This window comes from Xenopus laevis, chromosome 1L (assembly GCF_017654675.1).
Source record: "Xenopus laevis strain J_2021 chromosome 1L, Xenopus_laevis_v10.1, whole genome shotgun sequence".
Classification (NCBI taxonomy): domain Eukaryota; kingdom Metazoa; phylum Chordata; class Amphibia; order Anura; family Pipidae; genus Xenopus; species Xenopus laevis.
The window spans coordinates 26,968,001-26,994,798 of record NC_054371.1 but is presented as its reverse complement, the minus strand read 5'-3'; the positions used below and the strand labels follow the sequence as shown (position 1 = coordinate 26,994,798).

Below are 26,798 nucleotides of genomic sequence, written 5' to 3'. Positions count from 1 at the left end.
GAGAAAATTTAATATGTAGCAGTACTGAGAACAATACTAAAATAGATAGGGCTGTTGTAGGGTTATGGATGTCAATAGAAGAATGAATTTCACTGGCCCTCTGGGCTAAAACCAAACAGGTACAAGTCCTTGCTAAGTTTATTTTGCGAAGGCGTAACATTTCGGGGTGAACCCATTTGTTCATATTCCAGTCTCTTATTTCAATCGATGCATGGTTGCTATGGCACTTTGGACCAACCAGATTGATTAACTTGCAAACTGGCTGAATAAAATAGCTAAATTACCCAAAAACTGCAACCAACTGCAAGTTATCTCATCATACATCATACTAAAAGTTCATTTAAAGGTGAACAACCTCTTTAAGGATTTTTATGGGCCCTATCATTCCCAGTGTTGTCCCTGACTTCTTTGTCACGAGGAAACTTCGGAAAATGAATCGCCGCGTGTGATTAGCGCCAGCGGTTTTTCATTTTAGCCGGCGCAGAATCAGGGAAGGGGTTTGGGGAGATTGGTCGCCGCTAAGACGAGACGATTAGTCGCCAGGCGACCAAATCTCCCCAGTGTGGCCTAACCCTTAAGGTAGAAATATCCAAATTACAGAAAGATCCATTATCCAGAAAACCCCAGGTCCTGAGCATTCTGGGGAACAGGTCCTATACCTGTATTATATTTATTTTGCATACATTTGGATGTAAAATGTACCATGCTCATTCACGAACACATAGAACAAATCAGTGTATCTTGTTGCAGTTCAACACAATAATAAAAGAGCAGTTTATTTAAGTTTTAATTAACTTAAAGGTTACTTAAAGGGGAACAACCCCTTTAACTAATAAAATGACTGACAGTGATTCTTATTCTGCCAAAGCTCATTGTGCTGTAGGTAGAGCCGAGGCTGCTGAAAAGTTTCATCCTACTGATCCCTGCATCAAGTGCAAGTACAAGGACACTGATTATCTCAGTACCTGAGGGTAGACCAGAAGCTCCATATTCTTAAAGGGATACTGTCATGGGAAAAAAATTTTTTTTCAAAATGAATCAGTTAATAGTGCAGCTCCAGCAGAATTCTGCACTGAAATCCATTTCTCAAAAGAGCAAACAGATTTTTTTTATATTAAATTTTGAAATCTGACATGGGGCTAGACATTTTGTCAATTTCCCAGCTGCCCCAAGTCATGTGACTTGTGATATGATAAACTTCAATCACTCTTTACTGGTGTACTGCAAGTTGCAGTGATATCACCCCCTCCCTTTCCCCCCCCAGCAGCCAAACAAAAGAACAATGGGAAGGTAACCAGATAACAGCTCCCTAACACAAGATAACAGCTGTCTGGTAGATCTAAGAACAACACTCAATAGTAAAAACCCATGCACCACTGAGACACATTCAGTTACATTGAAAAGGACAAACAGCAGCCTGCCAGAAAGCATTTCTCTCCTGAAGTGCAGGCACACGTCACATGACTTGGGGCAGCTGGGAAATTGACAAAATGTCTAGCCCCATGTCAGATTTTAAAATTAAATATAAAAAAATCTGTTTGCTCTTTTGAGAAATGGATTTCAGTGCAGAATTCTGCTGGAACAGCACTATTAACTGATTAATTTTGAAAAAATTTTTTTTTCCCATGACAGTATCCCTTTAATATAAACTGAGACTTAAATGTAAAGATTTTTCCCCGTAAACCAATAAATCCCATTGAAAAACAGGAACAGGTTTTGTACTAGAGAGGTGCATCAAAGGAGAAAGCAGCGAACTGAACGGAGCACTTAATACATTATAAATCAGAGGATTCACGAGGCACCTAATAGATTATAAATCAGAAAATGTATAATTTATTGCATACAGCTGTGCCACATGTAAATGTACCTGCCGGTGCGGAATGCGTGAAAGGCTTTATAACACATCAGATTGGATGGGGGCAACCAACTGTTATCTCTCTCTCTGTCTCCAGCAGACTGAGTGAGACAGCGATAAGCAAACCAGTCATAGTTCTACTTTAATCAGATCACATTCACTGACATGCACTTTACCTCCTGTAGCACAGAGCTAAAATGAAAGGAAATGTAAACGTTCGAATGAAATGAGTGTAAAATTGTTCAGAATGATCTGCTTAGCGGCTTTGCAATTTACATGAATTACATGAACTACAGGAAAGGGATCCATTATCCAGAAACCGGTTATCCAGAAAGATACATATTATGGAAAGGCTGTCTCCCATAGGGGCAAATTCACTAACCTCTGAAAATTTGCCAGCGATGGCTTCTGAAGTTGCGTCCAGGGCGACGAACGCTGGCGAAGTTGCACTAGCTTTACTGCGCCAAGCAAAGCGAAGTTGCGCTAAAGTTGTCTAATTTGCATACGGCAGGAAGTTAAAGTTGAATGGAAGTATATGTTGCAGTAACTACATTACACTACACAAGGCCAGGAAACCTTAATAAAATAAAATAGAGTTGTTATATTGCCCTACACATGAGCCCAGTGTATAGTTTATGTGCCAAATGTTAGGAAATGTAGGGGGGAACCCGGTTACCCCCAAAAAAAATTTAAGCTCTTTTTCAGCCTATTACCTGAAAAAAAGGAAGACGCTAGCGTTTTTTGGGACTTCTCGAAATTCGCAAAATGACGAGAAATTCGCAAAACGTCGCATCGCTAGCGAAGTTACGCCTGCGCCCATTAGTAAATTGGCGAAGCTCCGAAATGACATCACTCTGGCAAATTTTTGCCAGCGTTAGTCACTTCGCCCTTTAGTAAATTTGCCCCATAGACTGCATTTTATCCATATATTCCAAATTTTTAAAATAATTTCCTTTTTCTCTGTAATAATAAAACAATACGAAGATACTGTATAATTTACTGTATAATAGATACTGTATAATTAATCCTTATTGGAAGCAAACCCAGCCTATCTACATGTCTAGAAGACTAATGGTGTGAAGATTCAAATTACAGAAAAATCCGTTATTCATAAAACCCCAGGTCCCGAGCATTCTGGATAACAAGTCCCATACCTGTACTAACACAGGTATGGGACTTAATATCAAAAATGCTCTGGACCTGGGGTTTACCAGATAAGGGGTCTTTCTTTATGGGTCATCATACCTTCAGTCCGCTAACAAATAACTTAAACAATACTGAAACCCAATAGGATTGTTCTGTCTCCAATAAGGATTAATTATATCTTATTTGGGATAAGACAAGGTACTGTTTCATTATCATTGGGAAAAAGAGAATTAAAAATGCATTACTCATGTCTGCAGTTTCATTCATTGTAAAACAACAGTAGAATATTTTCAATAAAATATAAGTTACAAAAAGAGCAGTGAAGAGCACTCCAAACAATTTGTTTTGAGGGTTTTATTCCCTTTAATAGTTGGCACCCCATGACTCCCTCTCACCATGCCTCATTCTATCACTCTCATGATTCTTCTTTCTGTCTAACGATCTAATGATCCTATTGGCTAATAATTGTATTTCTCTATGTATAGAACCATCTTCAGAAAGGTTTTACTGGTCCAAGTTGTAGTGGATGTTAAATAAATCTGCTCCAATTATTATCACTCCTTTTTTAATCATTTTTTATGCACAAATGTATGTTTTATTCCACTTTCCTGTACCTAAAGCTCTGTCTTACTGTTTGGCATAGTAGAATTAGGTTGCTAGACCAGGGATAATCTATAAAGCACAGTATGAGTGGGTGGTTTGCAGCAGATAAAAGTGTGTGAAAATGGGAAAGAAATCAATAAATAAAAAATAAACTGATTTATTCACAGCACTTTCCCAGTTTCATTCACTGTACGGGAGTAGGTAGGTATGGTTAACCCACTAATTATTAAATATTTGGCAAAGGGAACTAGAATGCAACATTTTCACTCGTCCGTCTGCAATTTATATTAACACTGCCTTGTATGCACTCCTAGTCAAGCACCAGCCAATGCTAGTGTAAGGCAATTGTAAAATGATGAGCACCGTTACTCTAATTTGTAGCTTTACCCCAATATTTGCTCTGGCTGAGGCCTCTTATTCTCAGGGGATGAGCCCTTGCAACAGTGTGGAGGCAGGGTGTAAATAAAGAATTGGAGCCAAATAGCCATTGGTTCTTGCATCTTAACCATATAACTGATTTATTAAAGAACATAATTAACATTGGCGTTCAATTAGAAATAAGCAGGGAAGTAGAACAGAAGTGGATAGGCATATACTCACAAGAACGAATGGTCATTGTAGACCCTGCTGGGTAAGATGAGAGAGAATACTCAGTGTAGACATAGGTACTCCCAGTTTTCAGCCTGGAGCTCCTGGGTATGGCTCTAAATCCTGGCTTAGCCCTACGTCTGGGCTATTAGTACCCAGGAACCTAGTCCTACTCAACACTCCTCGGTGGAGCCTGTGCTGCTCGGCTAAATAATCCTAACTATCTAACACTCCTAGGGGCAAATTCACTAACCTCCGACTTCACCAGGCGTAAATTCGCCAGGACAACACTAATTCACTAAAATCCAAAGTTGCGTCCAGGGCGCCAAATGCTGGCGAAGTTGCGCTAGCGTTACCGCGGCAAGCAAAGAGAAGTTGCGCTAGCATTGCCTTATTTGCATACGGCGGTAAGTGAAAGTTCAATGGACTTGTATGTTGCAGCAAATACATTACACAAGCCCAGGGAACCTTAAAGGGCACCTATCACAGCCAAAATCAAACACATATTAACAATCTGACAGTACAAGCTAAACACATTTAATCAAACTACATATATAGTTTTTTGAAAAAACTGCAGGTTTTAAAAAAATCCCTTACTTTGTCAAATGGGTTCTTTCACTGAGGGAGGCCATACTGAGACTATAACAGAGACTCTAATATGCAAATTTCAGGAGCATGCTCAGATTGTAACACTACTTTGAGTATTCTACCCAGAATGCCTTGTTTAAGTAAACTCCTCCACTAGAAGTATCAGGAGATTTCCCTATCCTGTCCCCTGCTGGTAAAGTCATTATGCAAATGAAGGGCACACAGTAACTTCCAGCAGGTGGCAGCACTACTGAACAGCAGCTAACACACAGGTTTGGCTGATTTGAAAATAGCTTAGAAGGGTTGTTAAGCAACAAGGAATTTCAACTGAGCATGTGCGAGATTTCAGAGCTACTGTTGGCTGGGAAGATAAAGGTAGGAGGAGCCAGTAAAATCCAAGATGGCTGCCTTAGCTAGAACTAAAGGGGAGATAGGGCAGAAGGAATAGTGAGCTGATCATTTACATTATACAAACAATTCTAACAGTTTTAAAAATCGGATTTCTTGAACTTTCACATTGTGTATTTACTTAGTAAATTATTTTGGTCATGATTGGTGCCCTTTAATAAAATAAAATAAAGTTGTTATATTGCCCTACACATGAGCCCACTGTATAGTTTATGTGCCATATGTTAGGGAATTTATTTTGCCTGAATAAACAGAATTTTTTGGACCATGGGGCTAAATCCAACAAATTGGTATAGGCATATATCCCATTGACTTTGACAGGTCTGAGATGGTGGATCTTCGCATTCCAGCTTTTTGAAACATCAGGGTACAATAAATCTCGAGTTTTCTCTTATTAAATTTTAGTTTTTGCCCCAAAAAGACCAACCAGAAAAATTAGAGTTTTAGTAAATAACCCCCTTAATGTATGGAGATCCAAATTATGGAAAGATCCCTTATCTGGAAAGCCCCAGGTCCCAAGCATTCTGAATAACATGTCCAATACCAACAATTTCAGAAGTTCAACTGAATAAATTCCCTGGCACATTACACACTGCTCAAACATTGATTCAGGAAACGCAGCAGTTTTGGATTTACTTATCATTTATCAGGTGTTTATCCCATTAACAAGCTGATAAAGGATGAGTTAATCACAAACACGTTGCAATACATATACGTTTGAGCCTGCCAGCGATTTCTTCATAACGGTTGGTAATGTTACATACAAGTCCTAACACATCAGTGTTGCTTCAGTTCGTTGCTTATCATGTGCCATTACACACCATTTCCCCTTCAAACCATCTGCAAAGTCACAGACAAACATAAGGGCCTCAGTACAATTCCCCCGAGGCAGTTGACTTCTCATCTGCTTTTCTCCTCAAAGTGCTCCATTAGCACCTGTCTGACATGCTCCTCCGCCAAAAACATGTCCACTGACCTACTTTAAAGCTCCAAACCTATACACTTTATAGAATACTGTTTCTTAAAGGAGAACTCAACCCTAAAGTTAAAAAAAACCCTACACTTCATAGACCGCCCTCCGTCCTCCCCCCAGCCTAAGTGTTACCCCGAGCAAATGCCCCTAATGTTTTACTTACTCCTCGGTGCAGCTTCAGGCATTGGAGTTCACGGGCGCCATCTTCAGCCAATTCGGAATCTTTGGAATGAGATCAGCGCTTCAGCAATGTTCGGGAGTTTATGCACATGCGCAGTTGTTGCGAAACAGAAAATTGCTCCAACTGCGCACACGCCGCCATGTTGGTCTCATTTAGAAGATTTCCGAAGAGAAGAAGATGGCGCCCGTGAACTCCGATGCCTGAATCTGCACAGAGGGGGTAAGTAAAACGTTAGGGGCATTTGCACGGGGTAACAGTTAGGCTGGGGGGGAGGATGAAGGGTAGGGTAGGGGTAAGGTTTTTTTAATATAACGGCTGATCTTTAATATTGGGACTAGATAGAGTTTGAGAGTCAAGCTGGCTTACAATCAATGGTCTGCCATATTTAATTACTTTTTAGATTTTTACAGTAACTTAACAAAGATGGTTGCCAAAAGTCCCTCTCATTCTAATGTAATGAATTATACAGTATATGGAAACATGGGACTTAGCAAAGCATAGTCATTTCTAGTACAGGTATGGGATCCGCCATCCAGAAATCCATTATCCAGAAACCCCGAATTACAGAAAAGCCGCCTCCAATAGACTCAGTTTTATCCAAATAATCCACATTTTTCCTTTTTCTCTGTAATAGTAAAACAGTAACTTGTACTTGATCCAAATCAATAATTAATCCTTATTGGATACAAAACAAACCTTCTTGGGTTTATTTAATGTTTACATGATTTTCTAGTAGACTTAAGGTAGGAAGATATAAATTACGGAAAGATCCTTTATGCAGAAAACCCAAGGTCCCTAGTATTCTGGATAAAAGGTCCCATACCTCTATTGTATTTTGAGATGTTGGAGAATACACTGGTGGCTTTGGTGGTGGTGGCCATTTAATCCATCCTTCCATTTTTCTTCCGTCATATACTGTAAAACACGGACTCAAACCATTGTACCTTGCAGGTATTCCTTCCAAGATGAAGAAGACATGTTTATGGTGGTAGATTTGTTGCTGGGAGGAGATTTGCGTTACCACTTGCAGCAAAATGTGCATTTTAATGAAGAGACCATTAAGCTCTACATCTGTGAACTTTCCCTTGCACTGGACTATCTACAGCAACATCACATTATTCACAGGTAAGGTGCTTCTATGGCGGGGTGGGGTGGTTACACCTTAAAGGAGAACTAAAGCCTAACTAAAGAAGTAGCTAGAAATGTTGTACATACTGTTTTGGGCTTCTGTACCAGCCCAAGGCAACCACAGCCCTTTGGCAGTGAAGATCTGTATCTCCAAAGATGTCCCAGTAGCTCCCCATCTTCTTTTCTAATGATTCACTGCACATGCTCTGTGCTGCTGTCACTTACTGAGCTTAGGGACCCACTCACAATATACAGTACACATAGAATAGAAATGTCACAATATAAGGCTGATTAGTAATTAATACAGATAATTACTACATGGCAGCACAGAAACCAGTGCAATTAGCATCATATATTAATAATCAGCCCTGTAGCATCAGCTTATATTACAGGGGAAGCTCATTTTCTGCTGGATAATTAGTGACGAGCCCTAAGCTTAGCTTCTCAACAGCTGCTCAGAGCCCACTGAGCATGTGAGACACTTTTCAAAATGACGACCTCCCTGTGAAAGTTTGAAGTAGTAATGGGCGAATTTATGCGCCAGGCACGAATTCGCAGCGAATTCCCATGTTTCGCCACCAGCAAATACATTTGCGAAACTGCAGCGAAAATTCGCAGACGCCCAGAAAATGGACGCCAGTGTCAAAAAGAAGACACCAGCGGCATTTCACAAATATTTCACCGTTTTTGGCGAAAAAATCTGCGCAATGCCGTCAGCGTCTCGTTTTTCCAGAAGCGAAATGGGACAAATTCGCCCATCACTACTTTGAAGTCCTGGACCATTGCTGCTATTGACAAGTTGAAACTTTAGGCTGGTGCAATAAGTTCATTATATAAAATATGGCATTTTTAGCCACATACATTTTTAGAGTTTAGTTCTCCTCCAACGTACCATATCACCGTTTTTGCTAATGTATGAAAGATGTAGCTCCAGTTACTCAGTTCCATCTGAAGGTCTGTTGATAACCACAGGGTAACAGGACAGGTACGAAACGTTAACACTGTTTCATGCAAGACGTATTTTCTTATCGGGAATAGTTCCCCTTTAACAAAAACTTTCCTTCGCTTGTCTGAAGAAATTGATTCTGACATATATTATAGTTTTAGGATAATTTGTTGCATTAACTTGCACCTGGGGAAGGGAAATTTTATGCACATATCTTTCAAGATTGAAGTTTAATCCCTTTTTATTAAATGCACAGGGAAAAGCAGATTAAAAATTATAGCTTCAGAAATTCAAACTGGGGATCTGCAGAGCACTGATCTACTGAGTGAATGTTTGTCCCCAGAGACAGACTTATTTTTTTTCTTAACTAAAAATAATGTATCTCCCCTTATCTGCTATTTTATGATAAGGACAGGAAAAAATTGCAAAAGTAAATATAAATATACAGTATTTTAAAGATTAAGTGCCACTTGGTAAGAGACATAGGAGGAAGGAGGTCCTTGACCTCTACAACTTAAATTCTAAGTGGGTGGATAACATACAGGAACAAATAGGAGGGCAAAAGTGCTGCAATACACATTGGCATTGGCCATTAAGAGCCAAGACTGGACCAGATATTGTTCTAGTGTTTTAAATAGTAGGATATAAGCAGGGTCGGGCTGGGCCTGCAGAAAAAAATCTAATGGGCCCCGTCAACCCAGACATGCTCCCTGCTGGAAATTTTCTGTGCTCCGTCAGATCTATTGCAGCTAAAAAAGAAAGAGGTTAAAGGTACGGTAGGGAAGAGGGTTTGTGGCAGCAGTGGTGCCTGATGCAGTGTGGGGGCCCCTGAACTGGCAGCCCCTGGATATGTCCTACCCTGGATATGAGTTTTTGTTTTAAAAGGTTTAGGGGTCTGCCTTTTCCTGTAGCGGTTCCACAGGTTGACCACTTTGATATGGTTTGCCTTTGTGTCTAGCATTTGATGTAATGTTGGGAATTCAACAAGTTCAAAAGACAATGATAAATATCCATTGTGGTGGCATTTCTACCATAAGGTTTGATTTCACTTGTGTGGGTGTGGCACAAAAACACCTGTAGGAAAAGTTACCTGCGTATCTGCCAATGCTTCCAAATTTTGTAGGACGATGGGTAATGAGATATGGGGGTGAAAATGGCTGAGCTTTTTTATTTTGGTGGCTGTCTAGGATTCACCATAAGGTTAATTACTGCTCAAGGAATTATAGGGTATGTCACTTAAAGCCTTTAGCCATAACCTAGGAGCAGATAGCTTGAATGGACCTGAAGAAGGTCCACCTTTTCTGTGCGTTCCTGATTTAAGTAGAAAATCATGTTGCTAAAGTTGGAGAACATATGTGTGTGAGGTTGGGTATGGATGCACAACGAAGGCGTCACCCAATGTTTTGCACATTGGCGAAAATAATTTGCGCAGTGTTTTCCATGGTCAAGTTGCTATATCTCTTTGCTGGGCCCACCCCCAGATCCAAACAAAGAACCTGTTGAAAAATATAAAAAATATTTCCATCCTCAATATACAATGACATTGTCAGGGATGTTCTCTACAGATCATTACAGTTTCGCAATAACATCCCCCAAGCTCGAGCTTTAAATCGCATCTGTATCTGCAGACTCTGAAAGGTTTGCCTTTGGGTTCTCCTAATGAACCTGCTGACGGCACTAGTTATTTTTTGCCTATTTATCAGTCACGTACCAACTGGGTTTTTAGTGGATCAGATGGAAGTCTAAGTAATATAATGACCTTCTGCAATTTGTACAAAGCATTCTCTGGTTCTCTCCTTCTGGATGTGAAACTACACGAGTTACTAAAATGTGCTGAGCTGAATCTTTTACTTTGACAATGATTAAGACCGCAGCATAGCAAAAGATACATAATAAGCAAATCCATGTAGAATGATTGCATGATGTTTCTTTTCTTCTCAAAGACCTAAATAAATGGGAAATATGTGTTAATATTTAAACACTATGTTTTTGTAGGAGAGAGCTGAAAGGACAGGAACCACTTTCTATGGCGCACGGCTAATTAAAGCAATGTGTAGAATGAGAGCAGCAAGTCCTGCAATAGGCTGAAGAGCTCATACCCAAGCTGGGAGTCACTGGGAGATGCCCATGTAATTAGTATTTAACCCAGTTTGGTACATACCTACACTCAGAGGTCAAATAGAAGTAGGCTTGTGCCACAGGATAGAACTGAAGTGCAGATGCAATCTGGTCCTTAAAGGAGTCCTGTCACCCTCTAATAAATATCTATGTGACAAAAGGCTTTATAGGAAACCATGACATCCTCAAATGATTCTTAAATGTTATAACTGACACCTAAAATACAGTCATCCAGTACAGTCCCCACCTCTATACCAACTGCCTGGACTAACAGTAATTTTTTGGCGACTTTCAGCAGGTGCCGTTACATGGGAATTAGGGGGAAAACTATATATTGCACAGATTTTTCTGTATTTAGCCCCTTTTAGCAAATTAAGTCCCAAGTTATCCAATGGTTTTATATACTGCCAGGCACTGTTCAGTGGAGGCTTTACTAAGCAATTCCAATAACTTATTTTGTTATTTATCGTATTTCTACAAGAAACTTTTTCATATAACGGATGTCGATTTTCATTTTTCACTTTTCCTTTAAGAGAACAAATAATGCAATCTCTGTCTCTGGGCAACGGAGCAGAAGAAAAGTGATGTTATTATCAACAAAACTAATAACAAAATGCCATTTCCCCTGGATGGACAACAGCATAGAGACGCACAATTACTTGCGCCCAACATTATTCTGCAACAAGCATTTTCTCAAAATTACCTCTCTTAAAAACACATTGTTCCATTTGCTGGTTATTAGGAAACGGTGATGAATTCTGCTGATAGTTTTGGATCTTATTCTTCGCTTGCTATTTTCTCTTAACAAAAAGCAGAATAAAGTATAATTTATATTCTTTGATTCACTCCAATTTGGTTTCCAGTCCCAGGAAGAGACAAAACTGATGAACTGTAGGATTGTAAGTAGAACACATTCTTAGGAATATAAAAAACATTTTAGATTGCTTCCAGCCCACGGGAAGAAATAGTAATATATCTGTAAATGTGTATTTTTTAGAGACGGGTTGCCTTAAAATTGAGCTGCTGCAGATTCTCAGTCTCAGCATATGTCAGAGACAGGCAAATTGTTAACGGGAATGTAAATAGGGGCTTTAACCTGGGCCCCACACAAAAAAGGCCCCAAAAAGCCACAGTAGGTAGGTATATAGTAATTCAGTTAATTTGAATTAAAAAGAAGACAAAAGTTCAACCCCTCCAAATGAACCCCAATGTGCGTGATAGCACACAGACGCTTTCTTCTCTTTCTTCTCTTTAAGGCAATTTATTTAGACACACAGGGGTGACCATTTCAGGAAACAAATCATACAAATAAATCCTACCCACTGGGTGCTACCTTCACACATTTGATGAGTTCCCTCACTAAACTGGGCCCCTTGCGGACTACCAGCAAAAACACTACTCATGATCCTTCTTTGGGGGGATTTCTAGTCTCCTGGCTTTCTTCAGTTTCTCTGTCACTTGGTCATGGACTCCTTCTGTCCCTTGCAGTGGCAGGGAGCACTCCAGCCCCTCTAGGAGTTCCTCACATAGACAGTGTTTTATTAGCAGAGACTCATGCAGGCATTACACAACAGTAAGCTTTTACTTTCACTTTCAAGCTACCAGGAAGAATGCACAGTATAAGTATGAACACAGTGACATCTATAGGCCACTGGCAGGTAGTTTTCTTATTCTCTCAGTACGCCTTATAGGTTCACTTTCTTCAGGCCTATCAGGTCCTCGCTGGCATCTCACTTCAAGTGGTGTAGTAAATTTAGATTGTCCTTGTTTCAGTACTCCTGGTTTGTTAATTCTGACTTAAGATCTAGGCTGAAAGTGTGCTTCTCTGGCACCACGTTTTCTGTCAGTATAAGCCTTGCATTTGGCTTGTTGACGTTTCACAATGTCAACAGTAGATGATTTTGTAGACACAGTATTTTGTGGAAGTTTGATGTCTGCAACATGTAACTTAGTGCGCATCTGTCTGCCATGTAATAATTCAGCTGGATATGATTGGGTTGTTGCATGGCATGTTGCTCGGTAGCTATATAGGAACTCTGTTGTAAATACTTTCCAAGATTTCCCAGTAAGATTTGCTATCTTTAGTGCTTCTTTCAGACTTCTGTTGAATCGCTCGATTTCTCCATTTGCTTGTGGGTAATACACTGAAGATTTCCTATGCACAATATTCCTCTCTCTCAGAAAGGATTCAAACTCATATGAGACAAACTGTGGTCCGTTGTCTGATATTAACTCTTTTGGATCACCTTCTCTGCTGAAGACTGTAGACAGAAATGTTATTACTGTAGCTGATGTTATATGAGAAACAAATGCAATTTCTGTCCATTTACTGTAATAGTCCATCAAGGTTATAGCAAATCTACAGTCTATAGGAGCATCTGTAAAAGGACCCACAATATCAATAGCAAGTCTTTCCCATGCTGAATCAGGGAATGGTACTGGTTGAAGTGGTGGTGTATGTGTGATAGCTGTTTTGTCATGATCCTGACAAGTAACACAAGAATGAATGGCAGTTACCACACTGGCATCCATTTTAACTTTGTGTACAAAGTTCTTTGCACAGCCCAGTGAAGTGTTGCTTTGTGGTGAAATTTTAGACACTGGCTGTGTGGGAGGCACTGGTGCTGTAGTAATGAGACTGTCAACTAATTGTAGGTTTAATGCAGCAAAGAGATCCCTTCCAAATATAGCAGTACCCTTATTCACAATGTAAAAGTCACATTTTGAAGTATTTGATTCAAATTGTACAGTCACTGGCAAGCAACCAAGCACAGGGATTGGATCCTTTAAGTAACTGACCAGTTTCAGGGAAGGTGCAACAAGCGGATCTTTTGCAAAGTATTTCAAGAAAATATGCTTTGGTAGTATAGAAACAGCTGAACCTGTATCAAGCATTAGGTTATTGGAGTGTCCCTTGTCAGCAGAAGCAGTACTGACACTGACAGTGCATATAAACTTGTCTGGAATAAATGTAGCAGCTTTATCCACACTTAATACTGTGACATTTGTAGTAGTGACTTCATTAACATCTTTAGCAGAACTACGGCAGATCTTAGCAAAATGTCCTACTTTTGTGCATTTGCGGCACCGTTTAGCTTTTGCAGGACATGTAACATGATTTGCAGTGTGTTGTGTTGAACCACAGCGAAAGCAGTATTTTCTATTTGTATTTGCTGTATGGTTTTGTAGTGTAGGTGAATCCCTTTCTTTAGCATTGTATTTTGCCTGTGACTGTGCATTATTAGGACACAGTGCTGAATTCACAGTCTGTACATTCCCAGCAGTTCCCTGACTGAGAGTTTTAGCCTCTGCCACTGCTGTTTCAATTTGGCTAGCAATTGTAACAGCCTTTGCATGGGTTAAATCCTGCTCTAGGAGCAGTCTCTCTCTAATGCGAGGTGAGTTTGTTTTTTCCACTATTTGGTCTCTTAGATTCCCAAACTCACAGGTAACAACCAGCTCTCTCAAAGCTGCTACAAATTGTTCTGTGGATTCGCCATTATGTTGTCCACGTTGGCGGAATTTATATCTTTCAGCAACCACATTTACTCATGGCACAAAAAAGTTCTTTATAGCAGTAAGAGCAGTTTCATAAGTATCATCAGGTAATGGTAATGTATAGAATATACACTGTCCCTCTGCTCCCAGGCAGTGAATAAGTAAAGCACGCTTTCTAGCAGCAGAAATCTCCCCCTGGTCAGCAGCAATAATGTAATTTTCAAACATACAGATCTAAGCAGTAAAATGTATGGTAGGCCCACCAGGGTTTGGAAGAAAAGGTGCAGGCTGCTGCAGAGGTAGAAGAGCCATCCTTGTCGACATTCGTTATGTTTTGGGTAGCCGAGGATAAGAAAAGTATAACAGTGCTGGCATTACACAACAGTAACTTTCACTTTCATGCTACCAGGAAGTATGCACAGTATACGTATGAGCATAGTGACATCTACAGGCCATTTGCATGAACACCACAGACAGGTAACCTTCCTACTCTTTGCCCTGCTCAGGCTGCTCAGAGAAACCTTCCTGACAGTCTTACTAGAACTAAGTACTTTTCCACAAGACAGCCTTCCTGTGGAAAGTGAGCTTCTACATGCCAGTTGGACTTACACAATGGAGTAACTGGATTGCTTGTTCCTTCCAGAATTTTCTGTGTTCTTGAGTGTCTGTCTCTAATGCAAGAAATACATTTTCAGCAGGATGCACAGCCAAACATAATATACAAAATCATTATTAGACTGGCACACCCTACTAATCACACCAACTTTATTCCAGACACTTTCTACAAAAATTCACATATATATACAGTATATATGGAATAATGTACGCCTATTGTTGAGTCCTGCACAAGTCCATTTTATGAGACTCAGACCCGACCCATACCTGCGACCCGCAACCTTGACACAAAACCCACAATGATCCACTACCCGACTGCTACCTGACTGCTTACCTTCTGACCCATAAACCGGAAGTGATGTCACTGTGGACCTGACGTGACGTCACTCCGGTGCCGAATCTGCAGGTAAATGGAAGAAAACTGCCCGAACTACAAGGGAGGGAAGGATCAGTCCCTGCATCTTAGCCGGGTACACAGGCAGGTCACCCCCGGACTACCGCTGTGACCAGGGAATAGGGGGCTTTTTGCAAGAAACCCAACTACTTTGCAGGTATTCCATGGGTATCTGTGTGTACCTGACCCGGTGCAGGACTCTACCCTCTTGTAAAATATGACAATATTGTAAGTCAAGAAGGAGATCCATAACCATATAATAGCCTAAAGTATGAGGGATTTTATACAGGTCATAGAATTCCGAGGTGACCAGGGGCGCTGAAATTCCAATTTTTAAATTTCGGCTCTCCGAGCACAGAGACTGCCCCACCTCGACCCACTCTGGCACAAAAAATAATAAGAGCATAGAAGCAATTGTATTGACTTGCCAACCTCAGGGCACCTTCCAATAATTGTTAACTAGAAACAAAGCTGTCCGTATTTTCTCTTTGTTATCACTAGAACAATAATGAACTCTACTGCTCACAGTATCTGTAATGATATTCCCTGTCTGGGCCTGATTGTACTTTTAAGGGAATTGCGTATTGCATATTAAGGCTTTGTATTTAAGTCATAAGATATTGTATTCCACATGTAGCACAATTAGCAATGTCTGGCCCTTTGTTCCCTAAGAAGATGCCGGCAAGAGAATACCCATTGCTCCCTATTGCGTGCGAGATTAGATCCATATCATCCACTGTAAAAATGGCAATGATTCTGAATGGCGAAGATGATTATTTCTGAATAGTAATTTGGTATGATAAGAAAAATAAAACAAGCCATAAAAGCAAGGAAAGATCGTATGTTTTACTATATCTGTGCCCATAGTTTTCTAAAATATAAATTTGGGAGGTGAGTTTTTTTTGTAAAGGTCCAGCTAATCCTTTGACCCCACATTTCAACTGTTCTTTCCTCAGATCTTTCCATTGTTCATTAGTAGGTTGTATTTTGTTATTAAATTCCATTATGGTCAGGAAAATAGGAAGCCAGTATAAGCAATTATCCAATATAAATCCATTACAGATTTTCAGAGGCTTTAAAGGTGAAGTTCACCTTCTCATTAACTGTTTGGTATGGAGGATGGGGTACTGACAAGCCAGGAAAAAGATGGTGACACGGCATGGGGCATAAATTACCCAATGCATATTTAAAGAAGAAGAATCTACTGATTGTGCCAGAATTAGTATTTTAACCCCAAATTTCATGTCATTCGTTAAGCTAAATTCTTGGATGCAATGGGAAAACATACTCCTTTGTGGCTAAAATTAAATTCAGGAGCCCAGTGCTGCAATGCTAACCAGTAAACCAATGTGCCATCCCCAATCACCCCAATCTACTGGCAATCACAAGCAGGAATGTACTCATAGCACTTAGCATTCTTTAAATACATATTCTATTGATTCACAACTGACACCACAGGTGCTAATAAAAAAATGACTTGCTATCACAGATATGTGGCAGCAAAAAACCCAAACAGAACCCACACTAAGTAGAAATTCTCACACTACACCCTCCATACTGAATGGACAAGAAACCCTTGGCTCAATCACTTGGATGCAGTGGAGTAACTATTAGGGATGCACCGAATCCAGGATTCGATTCGGGATTCGGCCAGGATTCTGCCTTTTTCAGCAAGATTCGTATTCGGCCAAATTCTTCTGCCCGGCCAAACCGATTTAGAATCCTAATTTGCATATGCAAATTAGGGGCAGGGAGGGAAATTGCGTGTCTTTTTGTCACAAAACAAGGAAGTAAAAAATGTTTGCCCCTTCCTACCCCTAATTTGCATATGCAAATTAGGATGTGGTTCGGTATTCGGCCGAATTTTTCATGAAGGATTCAGGGGTTCGGCTGAATCCAAAATAGTGGATTCGGTGCATCCCTAGTAACTTTGGAGGAATCTTCCTCTATAGCTAACAAGAACCCCCTTTTCCCAGCAGCTTTCTTTCCTGTGGCGGGGTATTGGAGCGCAAGTCGGCACAGAGTGGGAAGTGGGCGAGGAGTGGGTAGCGCTAGGTGGTGAGTGGGCAGAGTCAGAGTGGGCGGAGGCAAGTAGTGGGCGGGAGGATGGGGATCGGAGTGCGCTGGGCCCCTCTGAAAATTGTTTTGCAGGGGTGCCCAGCATACTCTAGTAACGCCACTGCTCAAATGCATGAAACATGCACGAATCCCATTCCCCTGAGAGTGGCTTACAACAAAAGACTGTTGAAGAGTCTGTGGGAAATTTACATTTGCCCTCGGAAGATTAAACAAGGGTAAAATACTTCTAATACATTATTCACCATTTTATTCCACATCCTTTAAAAGCACAAGTTGCAGTAAACACCCCTCCATTTCTGTAGGCAATAATCAATAATATATGGCGCTGGTTTCGATTTGGGGTAAAAAATTATTGTTTCAGTAGTCCCGGTTTCTTAATTCTGACTAAAGATCCAGGCTGAAAGTGTACTCCTCTGGCACCATGTTTTCTATCAATATAAGCCTCGCATTTGGCTTGTTGACGTTTCATAATGTCAACAGTAGATGATTTTGTAGTCAGAGTATTTTGTGGAAGTTTGATACCTGCAACATGTAACTTAGTGCGCATCTGTCATGTAATAATTCAGCTGGAGATGATTGGGTTGTTGCATGGTGTGTTGCTCTCATGCTCCGTAGTTATGTAGGAAGTCTGTTGTAAATACTTTCCAAGATTTCCAGTAAGATTTGCTGTCTGTAGTGTTTCTTTCAGACTTCTGTTGAATCGCTCGATTTCTCCATTTGCTTGTGGGTAATACACTGAAGATTTCCTATGTACAATATTCCTCTCTCTCAGAAAGGATTCAAACTCATTTGAGACAAACTGTGGTCCGTTGTCTGATATTAACTCCTTTGGATTAACTTCTCTGCTGAAGACTGTAGACTGAAATGTGATAGAATGTGATATGTTTCGTAATTGGAAACTTTTTTGCAAGGGCCATTGCGAATGTTAGCGACTATATTTGCGTTCTTTTTGACCGATTACAGAGCTCAAAAACTTCTTCGCAAAGTTTTCGACCAAATGGCTTAATGTAATAAAATTTCGCAAATGAGACAAACTTTAATGAAACTCCAGAGCAGGTGTTAAAGCTAATCACTGCATAGCGATATAATATTTTCCAGCAAATGATTTTACATTGCAAGAAGCACTAAACACCATTTAAGCATCATTTGTGATTTTTAAATACATTCCCCCTAATGTGTTTAAATCAGGTTATTCTCATCTAGATACAGTCTGGGATACATTTACTAAGCTCGAGTGAAGGATTCGAAGTAAAAAAACTTCGAATTTTGAAGGTTTTTTTTGGGTACTTCGACCATCGAATCGGCTACTTTGACCTTCGACTACGACTTTGACTTCGAATCGAACAATTCGAACTAAAAATCGTTTGACTATTTGACCATTCGATAGTCGAAGAACAGGTATAGGATCCCTTATCCGGAAACCCGATATCCAGAAAGCTCTGCATTACGGAATGGCTGTCTCCCATAGACTCCATTTTATCCAAATAATCCAAATTTTTAAAAATGATTTCCTTTTTCCCTGTAATAATAAAACAGTAGCTTGTACTTGATCCCAACTAAGATGTGATTAATCCTTATTGGAAGCAAAACCAGCCTATTGGGTTCATTTAACGTTTAAATGAATTTGTAGTAGACTTAAGGCATGAAGACCCAAATTACGGAAAGATCCGTTATCCGGAAAACCCCAGTACCCGAGCATTCTGGATAACAGGTCCCATTCCTGTACTGCCTCTTTAAAAAAAACTTCGACTACCTACTACGCCACTTTAAACCTACGGAGCTTCAATGTTAGCCTATGGGGACCTTCCGCATAAGTTTGCTAAACTTTTTCTGATCGAAGGAAAATCCTTAGATCGATGGATTAAAATCATTCAAAACGTTTGATTCGAAGGATTTAATCCTTCGATCGTTCGATTTTTCCTTCGATCGTTCGATCGAAGTATATTACTTCGATGGTCGAATATCGAGGCTTAATTAACCCTCGATATTCGTCCCTTAGTAAATGTGCCCCTAAGTGTTAGGATAGATTTGCCCAAGATTATCTAAACAAGTGACTGTCATTGGGCAATAGAGTGTGTTTTGGAACTACTAAGAAGTCCATAATAGTCCAGTGTGCTATGTGCCATGAAACTGAATCCCATTTGTAAATGTACCACTCTTAATATGCAACATTTGCAGGAGAGGAGCCCATTCAGGCATCATAAGGCACGTTTAACAGTTTCATCTGTTTTCAAGGCAGTTTAATTAAAATGTGTAAATTAAAAGTAATCTTTTCTTACCATTGCCGCCAGCCTGGCATATCTTCCCTCTGAACTGTTAAAAGAAAAGGAAGTGTCACCTGGGGATTAGAAGCTTTAGCGATTTCAAAAAACGCTATTTCAAGTTTTGAAATGCACTGCTCCTTTGAACCTCCAATCTGGCAGCGAGCAGGAGCAGTTCTCTGTTCTATTCCATTACCCTGAAACTAATTTAGGAATTGTTTATTAAGGAAAAGATGCCCTCTGTTTCTTGATTGTATCATTTCTTAGAATCAAATCTGTGCATTAGACTTTATCTTTCTAAAATACTGGCAGAAATACTTTGTCTGACTCATGAATTTGGAACATGTGCTAGACTGGCAGTAAGACACAACCTGAGGGCACAGGGAAGCACAAACGTAACCTACAGGATTAATCCTCTATGCCAAAGGGGCAACAGGCCTTGGGCACCAAAGAGTGCAAAATTGTACTTGCATCCTTGTCCATTGTAGGTGTCTGCACCTGGGGCCAGAAAATGTTGTGCAAACAGTAGAGCTTAACTCTGCTAGAATCATTGGATCCCTTGCACCCCCTAAACTCGCGTCAATTTTGACACTAGCGTTATAGTCAATGGACGTCCGAATATTGTTGACGCACATCGGTTTTGACGCACGTGACTTTTCCGACGCGCGTCCAAAAATTATTGATGCCGGCGAATTTTTGTTGGCTAGTTTTCACACCGGTTTCACAAATTTATTTGCCGGTGGCAAAACACGGACATTGACCGCAAATTCCCGCCTGACGAATTTATTCGACCCATCAGTATTACCAATTAGTTCCATGAACATATAAAAACACTAGACCCGAAGACCAAGTGGAACTCCGAGTTGACTTCTAATATTCTCATATTTTGCAACAGGGGGCACTTAAATTATTGCAATATACAAGTTTCAGTGAGTCATGTAACAGAAATGACATCACTGAGATCAGATATATAACCAATGACATCTCCGTTTATAAGGATATAATTTACAGGATTCTCCTGTATATTATATATCTATATATATATATATATATATAGATAAATATATATATTTGCAAGAAGAGCGACACTCAGAGGGTTTTCTTTGCATAAAAAAATATGTTTATTCCACTCAGAGTGGAATAAACATATTTTTATCTGCAAAGAAAACCCTGTGAGTGTCGCTCTTCTTGCAAATATCTACTACCTTTTTGCTGGCACCCAGGCTGATACAAAGTTAACGGTGTGCACCTTTGGACTTGGTATATATATATATATATATATATATATATATATATATTCATCCATGATTGTAAGTTCTTAGATAGTTGAAAGTTTTCTATTGGCTGACTTTCCCTCTCCTGCCGGGCATGCTGGGGTTACCCATGTCCCACCCACCCTTCCAGTACATCAACAAAACATATAGAGGGAGGTGGGCAAAAGTGCAACCTCAGGGTTGGAAGATTCACTGTGGGCACTTTGTACCTTTTTTTTTCCACCCATCAGTAAAGGATCCCCTATATCTGTACTTGGTGGTATTGCACATAGATTAATATGATTTGAATTTCTGTATCTGGCTTTTGGTGGTGGAACCTTGATGTTATAGCGTGGGGCTCATAAGTTTGATCCTCCAAGCATGTGTTTTTGTGGTATTCTGTAGCTCAGTCTATATCCTATAACCTCTTACTGTGTTGTTTTGATTCTAAATATATATCATTGATCCACCATTCAAAGAACATGCAAAGGTCCTTCACTCTGTATGATAAAAACTAAAAAAGGTAGAACTGAGCACAAATAACCAGATATTTATGTGGATTAAGGCAAATGTAAATACAAGGGCAAGATCGGGGTGGTTGAGTGCGGAACAGAAACCAAGAAAATAAAGATGAAAAGGACAAAAAGAGGATCGGACATGAAGTGTGAAATAGACAGCAATTGAGTACTGAGGAGGATAAATGAAAGTGTATGGGAAGCAAGTGATGCATGAAATGATAGGCAATGATAATGAAGTTGGGGTGGAAAATGCAGTACTGGCAAAATGAAACGGTTTAAGCGCAGGAAATAGTAAGACATGAAGAATTATAGGGAGAGATAAAAAGAGTTATAACAGTCATTGCCCGTCTCTGTCTCATCCTTGAATTCTCTTGCTGCAGATTAACATTAACTTTCCTTTACCTGAAAACAGCCCCTTGTTGGTTACAGCAAGTCAAGACTATATAGGGAGAATCGACATTTTGCCTGACCAGTCTGATTGGATGAATCTATTGACACAGGGGAACCCACAGCGGCCAATGTCAATAGGCGCATGTTCTTGCCCTTAAAGGAACTGTAACATCAAAAATGCAATTGTTTTAAAGTAATAAAAATAATAAAAATATAATGTACTGTTGCCCTGCACTGGTAAAACTGCTGTGTTTGCTTCAGAAACACTACTATAGTTTATATAAATAAGCTGCTGTGTAACAATGGAGGCAGCCATTCAAAGGAGAAAAGGCTCAGGTTACACAGCAGATAAGCTCTGTAGAACATAATGGTGTTATCTGTTATCCACTATTTATCCTGTGCCGTATAGCCTTTTTTCAATTTCCGCCATTGCTAAACAGCAGCTTGTTTATATGAACTATAGTAGTGTTTCTGAAGCAAACTGATCCATTTTACCAGTGCAAGGCAACTCTACATGATATTTTTATTACTTTAAAATAGGGATGCACCGAATCCAGGATTCGGTTTGGGATTCAACCAGGATTCAGCCTTTTCCAGCAGGATTCAGATTTGGCCAAATCCTTCTGCCCGGCAAAAAGAAATCTGAATCCTAATTCGAAATCTCGTGACTTTTTGTCACAAATCAAGGAAGTAAAAAATGTTTCCCCTTCCAAACCCTAATTGGCATATGCAATTAGGATTCAGGGGGTCCGGTATTTAGCCGAATCTTTTGAGAAGGATTCCGGGGTCGGCCGAATCCAAAATAGTGATATATATGTAAGTCTTTTGCAGGTGACACCCGATGTTTCGCAAAGAGAAGGTGTTTGCAAAACATCGGGTGGCACCTACAAAAGACTTACATATATATGACTATTAACTCATGGAAACAAATGTGAGTGAGGTTATTTAGTATTTTTTAATTTGTTAATAAAACAGTATTATACTATGATATTTCTATACCCTTGTGTGGGAGCCTGAACATTGAACTGGGGAGGATACTGACTACTGTACCATTTGGGGAAAAGGGGAAGATATTGATTACCATTACTACACGTGATAATCCTACTGTCATCTTGTAAGTAGGCATTTTAGCCAAAGTTGGTGAAGGTTGGTTTTTGGAAAATACTTAAACCAAATTATACATGGCACCGGAAGAAAATTTGGTTTAAAGGGAAACCCACATAAGAACTTGCTCTGCCTTTCCTAACACCGGGTGCTTCAGAAAGAATCAGAAATACTACACCATATTTCCTGTTTTTGTTTTTTACTCTCTCCGTTTGCTTTAGGCGCTGATCCAAAAACATCTTTGTTTTTATACATAATATTTTTCATGCAGTTGCGAGACTTCTTTATTCCTAAGTGTTGTCATAATTTTTTGTTGATCAAAACTATTTGGTGATTGGTTGCTACGGGTAACTGCACTGGTGCAATAAAGCAACTCTACTAGTAAAAGATACGGCTTATTTATTGAATAGTGCAATGTTAAAACTGCAAAGAATTTATGAAAAATTCCATTTTTATAGCCACAGTTTATTGCCAGAATTCTTGCGTAATTTTGAGTGTATGTGTGAGAGTAAATGTATGTATGTTGCGTCACCACATCTATCTCACACTATTAGTGAGATTCACTAATATGGATGCAAATAAACACCCCATGGAGCTACAATTACGCTGGAATTCTGGGGAAAAGTGGTGCAAAAAACATGGAGATTTGACTTAAGTCCAAAAATCACACTGCACCGCGTTGGTGAATGACACTTTTTAAATTTATTATAGCTGATTCTTTTCCCCCTGAACAATGACTTTTAAGCCACAGTGTGGTCCACCAATAATCACTAATCCGACAATCTAGGGGGCATATTTACTATGGGTCGAATATCGAGGGTTAATTAACCCTCAATATTCGATCATCGAAGTTAAATCCTACAACTTCGAATATCGAAGTCGAAGGATTTACCGCAATTCGTTTGATCGAATGATCAAAGGAAAAATCAACAATTAAATCCTTCGAATCGAACGATTCGAAGGATTTTAATCCATCGATCAAACGATTTTCCTTCGATCAGAAATTGCTAGAAAAGCCTATGGGGACCTTCCCCATAGGCTAACATTGGTGCTCTGTAGGTTTTAGGTGGTCAAAGTTTTTTTTAAAGAGACAGTACTTCGACTATCGAATGGTCGAATAGTCAAACGATTTTTAGTTCGAATCGTTCGAAGGTCGAAGTAGCCAAAAAAATACTTCAAAATTCAAAGTTTTTTTCATTCAAATCCTTCACTCGAGCTCAGTAAATGTGCCCCCTGGTGTCCCCATTGTATTAAAGGCCAATAACCATGGCAACTGTACTATATCATTGCAAAAAATAATTGCAAATATTTTGATACATTTTTCTAATTTCAGATCAAGGTGCCTTTAAATACTATACACAGTGTGTGATATCTTGTTCCCGCGGATACATCAAATAAGTGTGTTTTTTTTCTCTCTGGGTGTCCAAGAAATGGGGCCACTTGTAGGTTTCATGCATTAACCATTCATGTAAATCTTTCATACAATTGAATCCCTGATCATTTATTTAATTGCTTCAGATCTTCTCCCAGCTTGACATAAGTACATTTTCACATAATTTACCAGTGTTTCTGGAATGATCAATTATTAAAATGGTTGTGTAATATACATCGCTATTTCCTAACAGTAGGAAGAGCTGAAAACTACATTACAAGCGCATTATAGGACCACTCCAAGCAAGTGAATTAATATTCAATGAATTAAGCTTCTTAGGCATTCGTTTTAGATTAGGTCTTAAAAGTACTTAAATATTTAGACTCTAGGGTTAAAGGATCAGCACATGTTCAAAAGACTTTGGTTCCTAAGTCGTACAGCAACAAAAGGATGCCTGCATTATAATGCCTTTTTTTGCCTTTGAGTGAGATGTCCATCTTGGTTATAATTGCCTCTAATAATGTTAAGAGTGATGAGCAAGTGCAGGAAACCAATATGGAGCTCACAAATGGGTTTTTAGAAAAATAAGACCTTCAAAGACACAGGCAGTGACTGATGAAACCGCATATGAGGTCAATACAGAGGCCACACACACCATTAGATGCAGTAGATTCTCTCTACAAAGAAGCAAGAAATAGTCGTTAAGTGGCAGAAATGGCTGCAATTTGCTCCTTGATCAATAGGGAGACGAATACCTACATTATATTTTAGGAACAGTCCCAACAATGAAGTCCATGAAGGTACATTTAATAGGTTCTCATGTGTTAGATCAGGGGTCCCCAACCTTTTTTACCCATGAGCCACTTTCGAATGTAAAAAAAGGAGCAACACAAGCATGAAAAAGTCCCTTGCGGTGCCAAATAAGGGCTGTGATTGGCTATTTGGTAGCCCCTATGTGGACTGGCAGCCTACAGGAGACTCTACTTGGGCACTATACTTAGTTTCTATGCAGTTAAAACTTGCCTCCAAGCCTGGAATTCAAAAATAAGCCCGCAATGAGGAAAGCAACATCCAAGGGTTTGGAGAGCAACATGTTGCTCATGAGCTACTGGTTGGGGATCACTGTGCTAGAGATTTGATGATGTGTAGGTGACATATCTAGGAATAGGGACAGTACAAGTATTCATCTCCCAAGACTGTTTACCTGCAAAGAAACCTGCATGTCACACTTTAATAACACCGGGCGGTGGATGTTGATGCTCCAGTTAGTTCATAATAGAACCTAGTCTATGTGATTACTTAGCCTCATAGGTGAGCAAAGCATATTTTTAGACTCAGAATTAATAATATGATATGTGAAACGGGAAGGCATCTCAACCTGAGCACTAGAGATGCTGTTTAGGATTGTTTGTCTGAGTGGTAAAGATCTTGAGTTCTTTAGATGCTATTGCCCTTGTTTCATAGTAAAATCATCTTTCTGCAGTTGGAACTTGACTTTGTTAATCAAGTCAGGAGTTTCTAAAGTTTTTTATCTGTTGCAAGTACATCTGTAGATGTAAAGTTTCTAATGCCCTGATTGTTTCCAGGCTGGATTAGCCATATGAAAGTACTAATGCTCTGACTGGTTAAAGATTGGTTATGACCATGGGTATCACTATAGCAGAAGCAGGCTCTGCAACTGAAGAGGAGCCCCAGGAGTTATAGGGGACTCAGTGGGTCCCTAATTGATAAGCTGTATCAGTATATATTCATAAAAAAATGTCTTATTCCTTATGTATAGAGGAGCCCTAAATGCATTTTGCTGTTTGGGCCAGTATAGTACAGGTATGGGACCTGTTATCCAGAATGCTCGGGACCTGGGGTATTCCGGATAATGGATCTTTCCATAATTTGGATCTTCATACCTTAAGTCTACTGGAAAGTCATGTAAACATTAAATAAACCCAATAGGCTGCTTTTTCTTCCAATAAGGATTAATTAGATCTTAGTTGGGATCAAGTACAAGTTACTGTTTTATTATTATTACAGAGGAAAACAAAATCATTAGTAAAAATTTGGATTATTTAGATAAAATTGAATCTAAGGGAGGCAGCTTTTCCGTAATTCATAGCTTTCTGGATAACAGTTTCCGGATAATGGATCCCATACCTGTATATGTCACTAGTTCACTACTTCATGCTTCAAGGTTAATTTGCCCCAGGCCAGTGCATCTTTCAGCAAAGAGTAGCACCGGCCCAGGGTCTGAGCTTAGATATCATAATCACAGGGGTTTCTTAACAAATTGGCACCCCCCCCCCCAGTAAGCATCCAAGGAAGCACCATAATACTTTAGCCCTAGATTTAATACAGGTATGGGGTCCATCATCTGGAAACCCATTATCCAAAAAGATCCAAATTATGGAAAGGCTATCTCCAATAGACTCCATTTTATCCAAATAATCCAGATTTATAAAAATGATTTCCTTTTTCTCTGTAATAATAAAACAGTAGCTTGTACTTGATCCCAACTAAAATATAATTCATCCTTATTGGAGGCAAGCCATCATATTGGTAATAATTAATGTTTACATGATTTCCTAGTAGACTTAATGTAAGATCCACATTATGGAAAGATCCATTATTCGGAAAACCCCCAGATCCCGAGCATGCTGGATAACAGGTTCCATAGCTGTACACAAAAATTCTTGCAAATTTGGCTTGGTGCACTGGTAAGAAACGGTAATTTTTATCATACACTTGAAAATGAGATTTTCTGCTATAAAGGACAATTTATGACACTT

The 26,798-nt window shown here is 39.5% G+C and overlaps 1 protein-coding gene across 1 annotated transcript in view; it reads left to right on the top strand.

Moving 5' to 3' along the window:
• stk32b.L (serine/threonine kinase 32B L homeolog) overlaps window positions 1-26,798 on the top strand; it is a 107,635-nt gene that overhangs the window by 26,469 nt on the left and 54,368 nt on the right. The window contains exon 4 of the mRNA XM_018228591.2: window positions 7,294-7,467. Within this exon, the coding sequence (XP_018084080.1) occupies window positions 7,294-7,467 (174 nt within the window). The remainder of the gene's footprint in view (window positions 1-7,293; window positions 7,468-26,798) is intronic.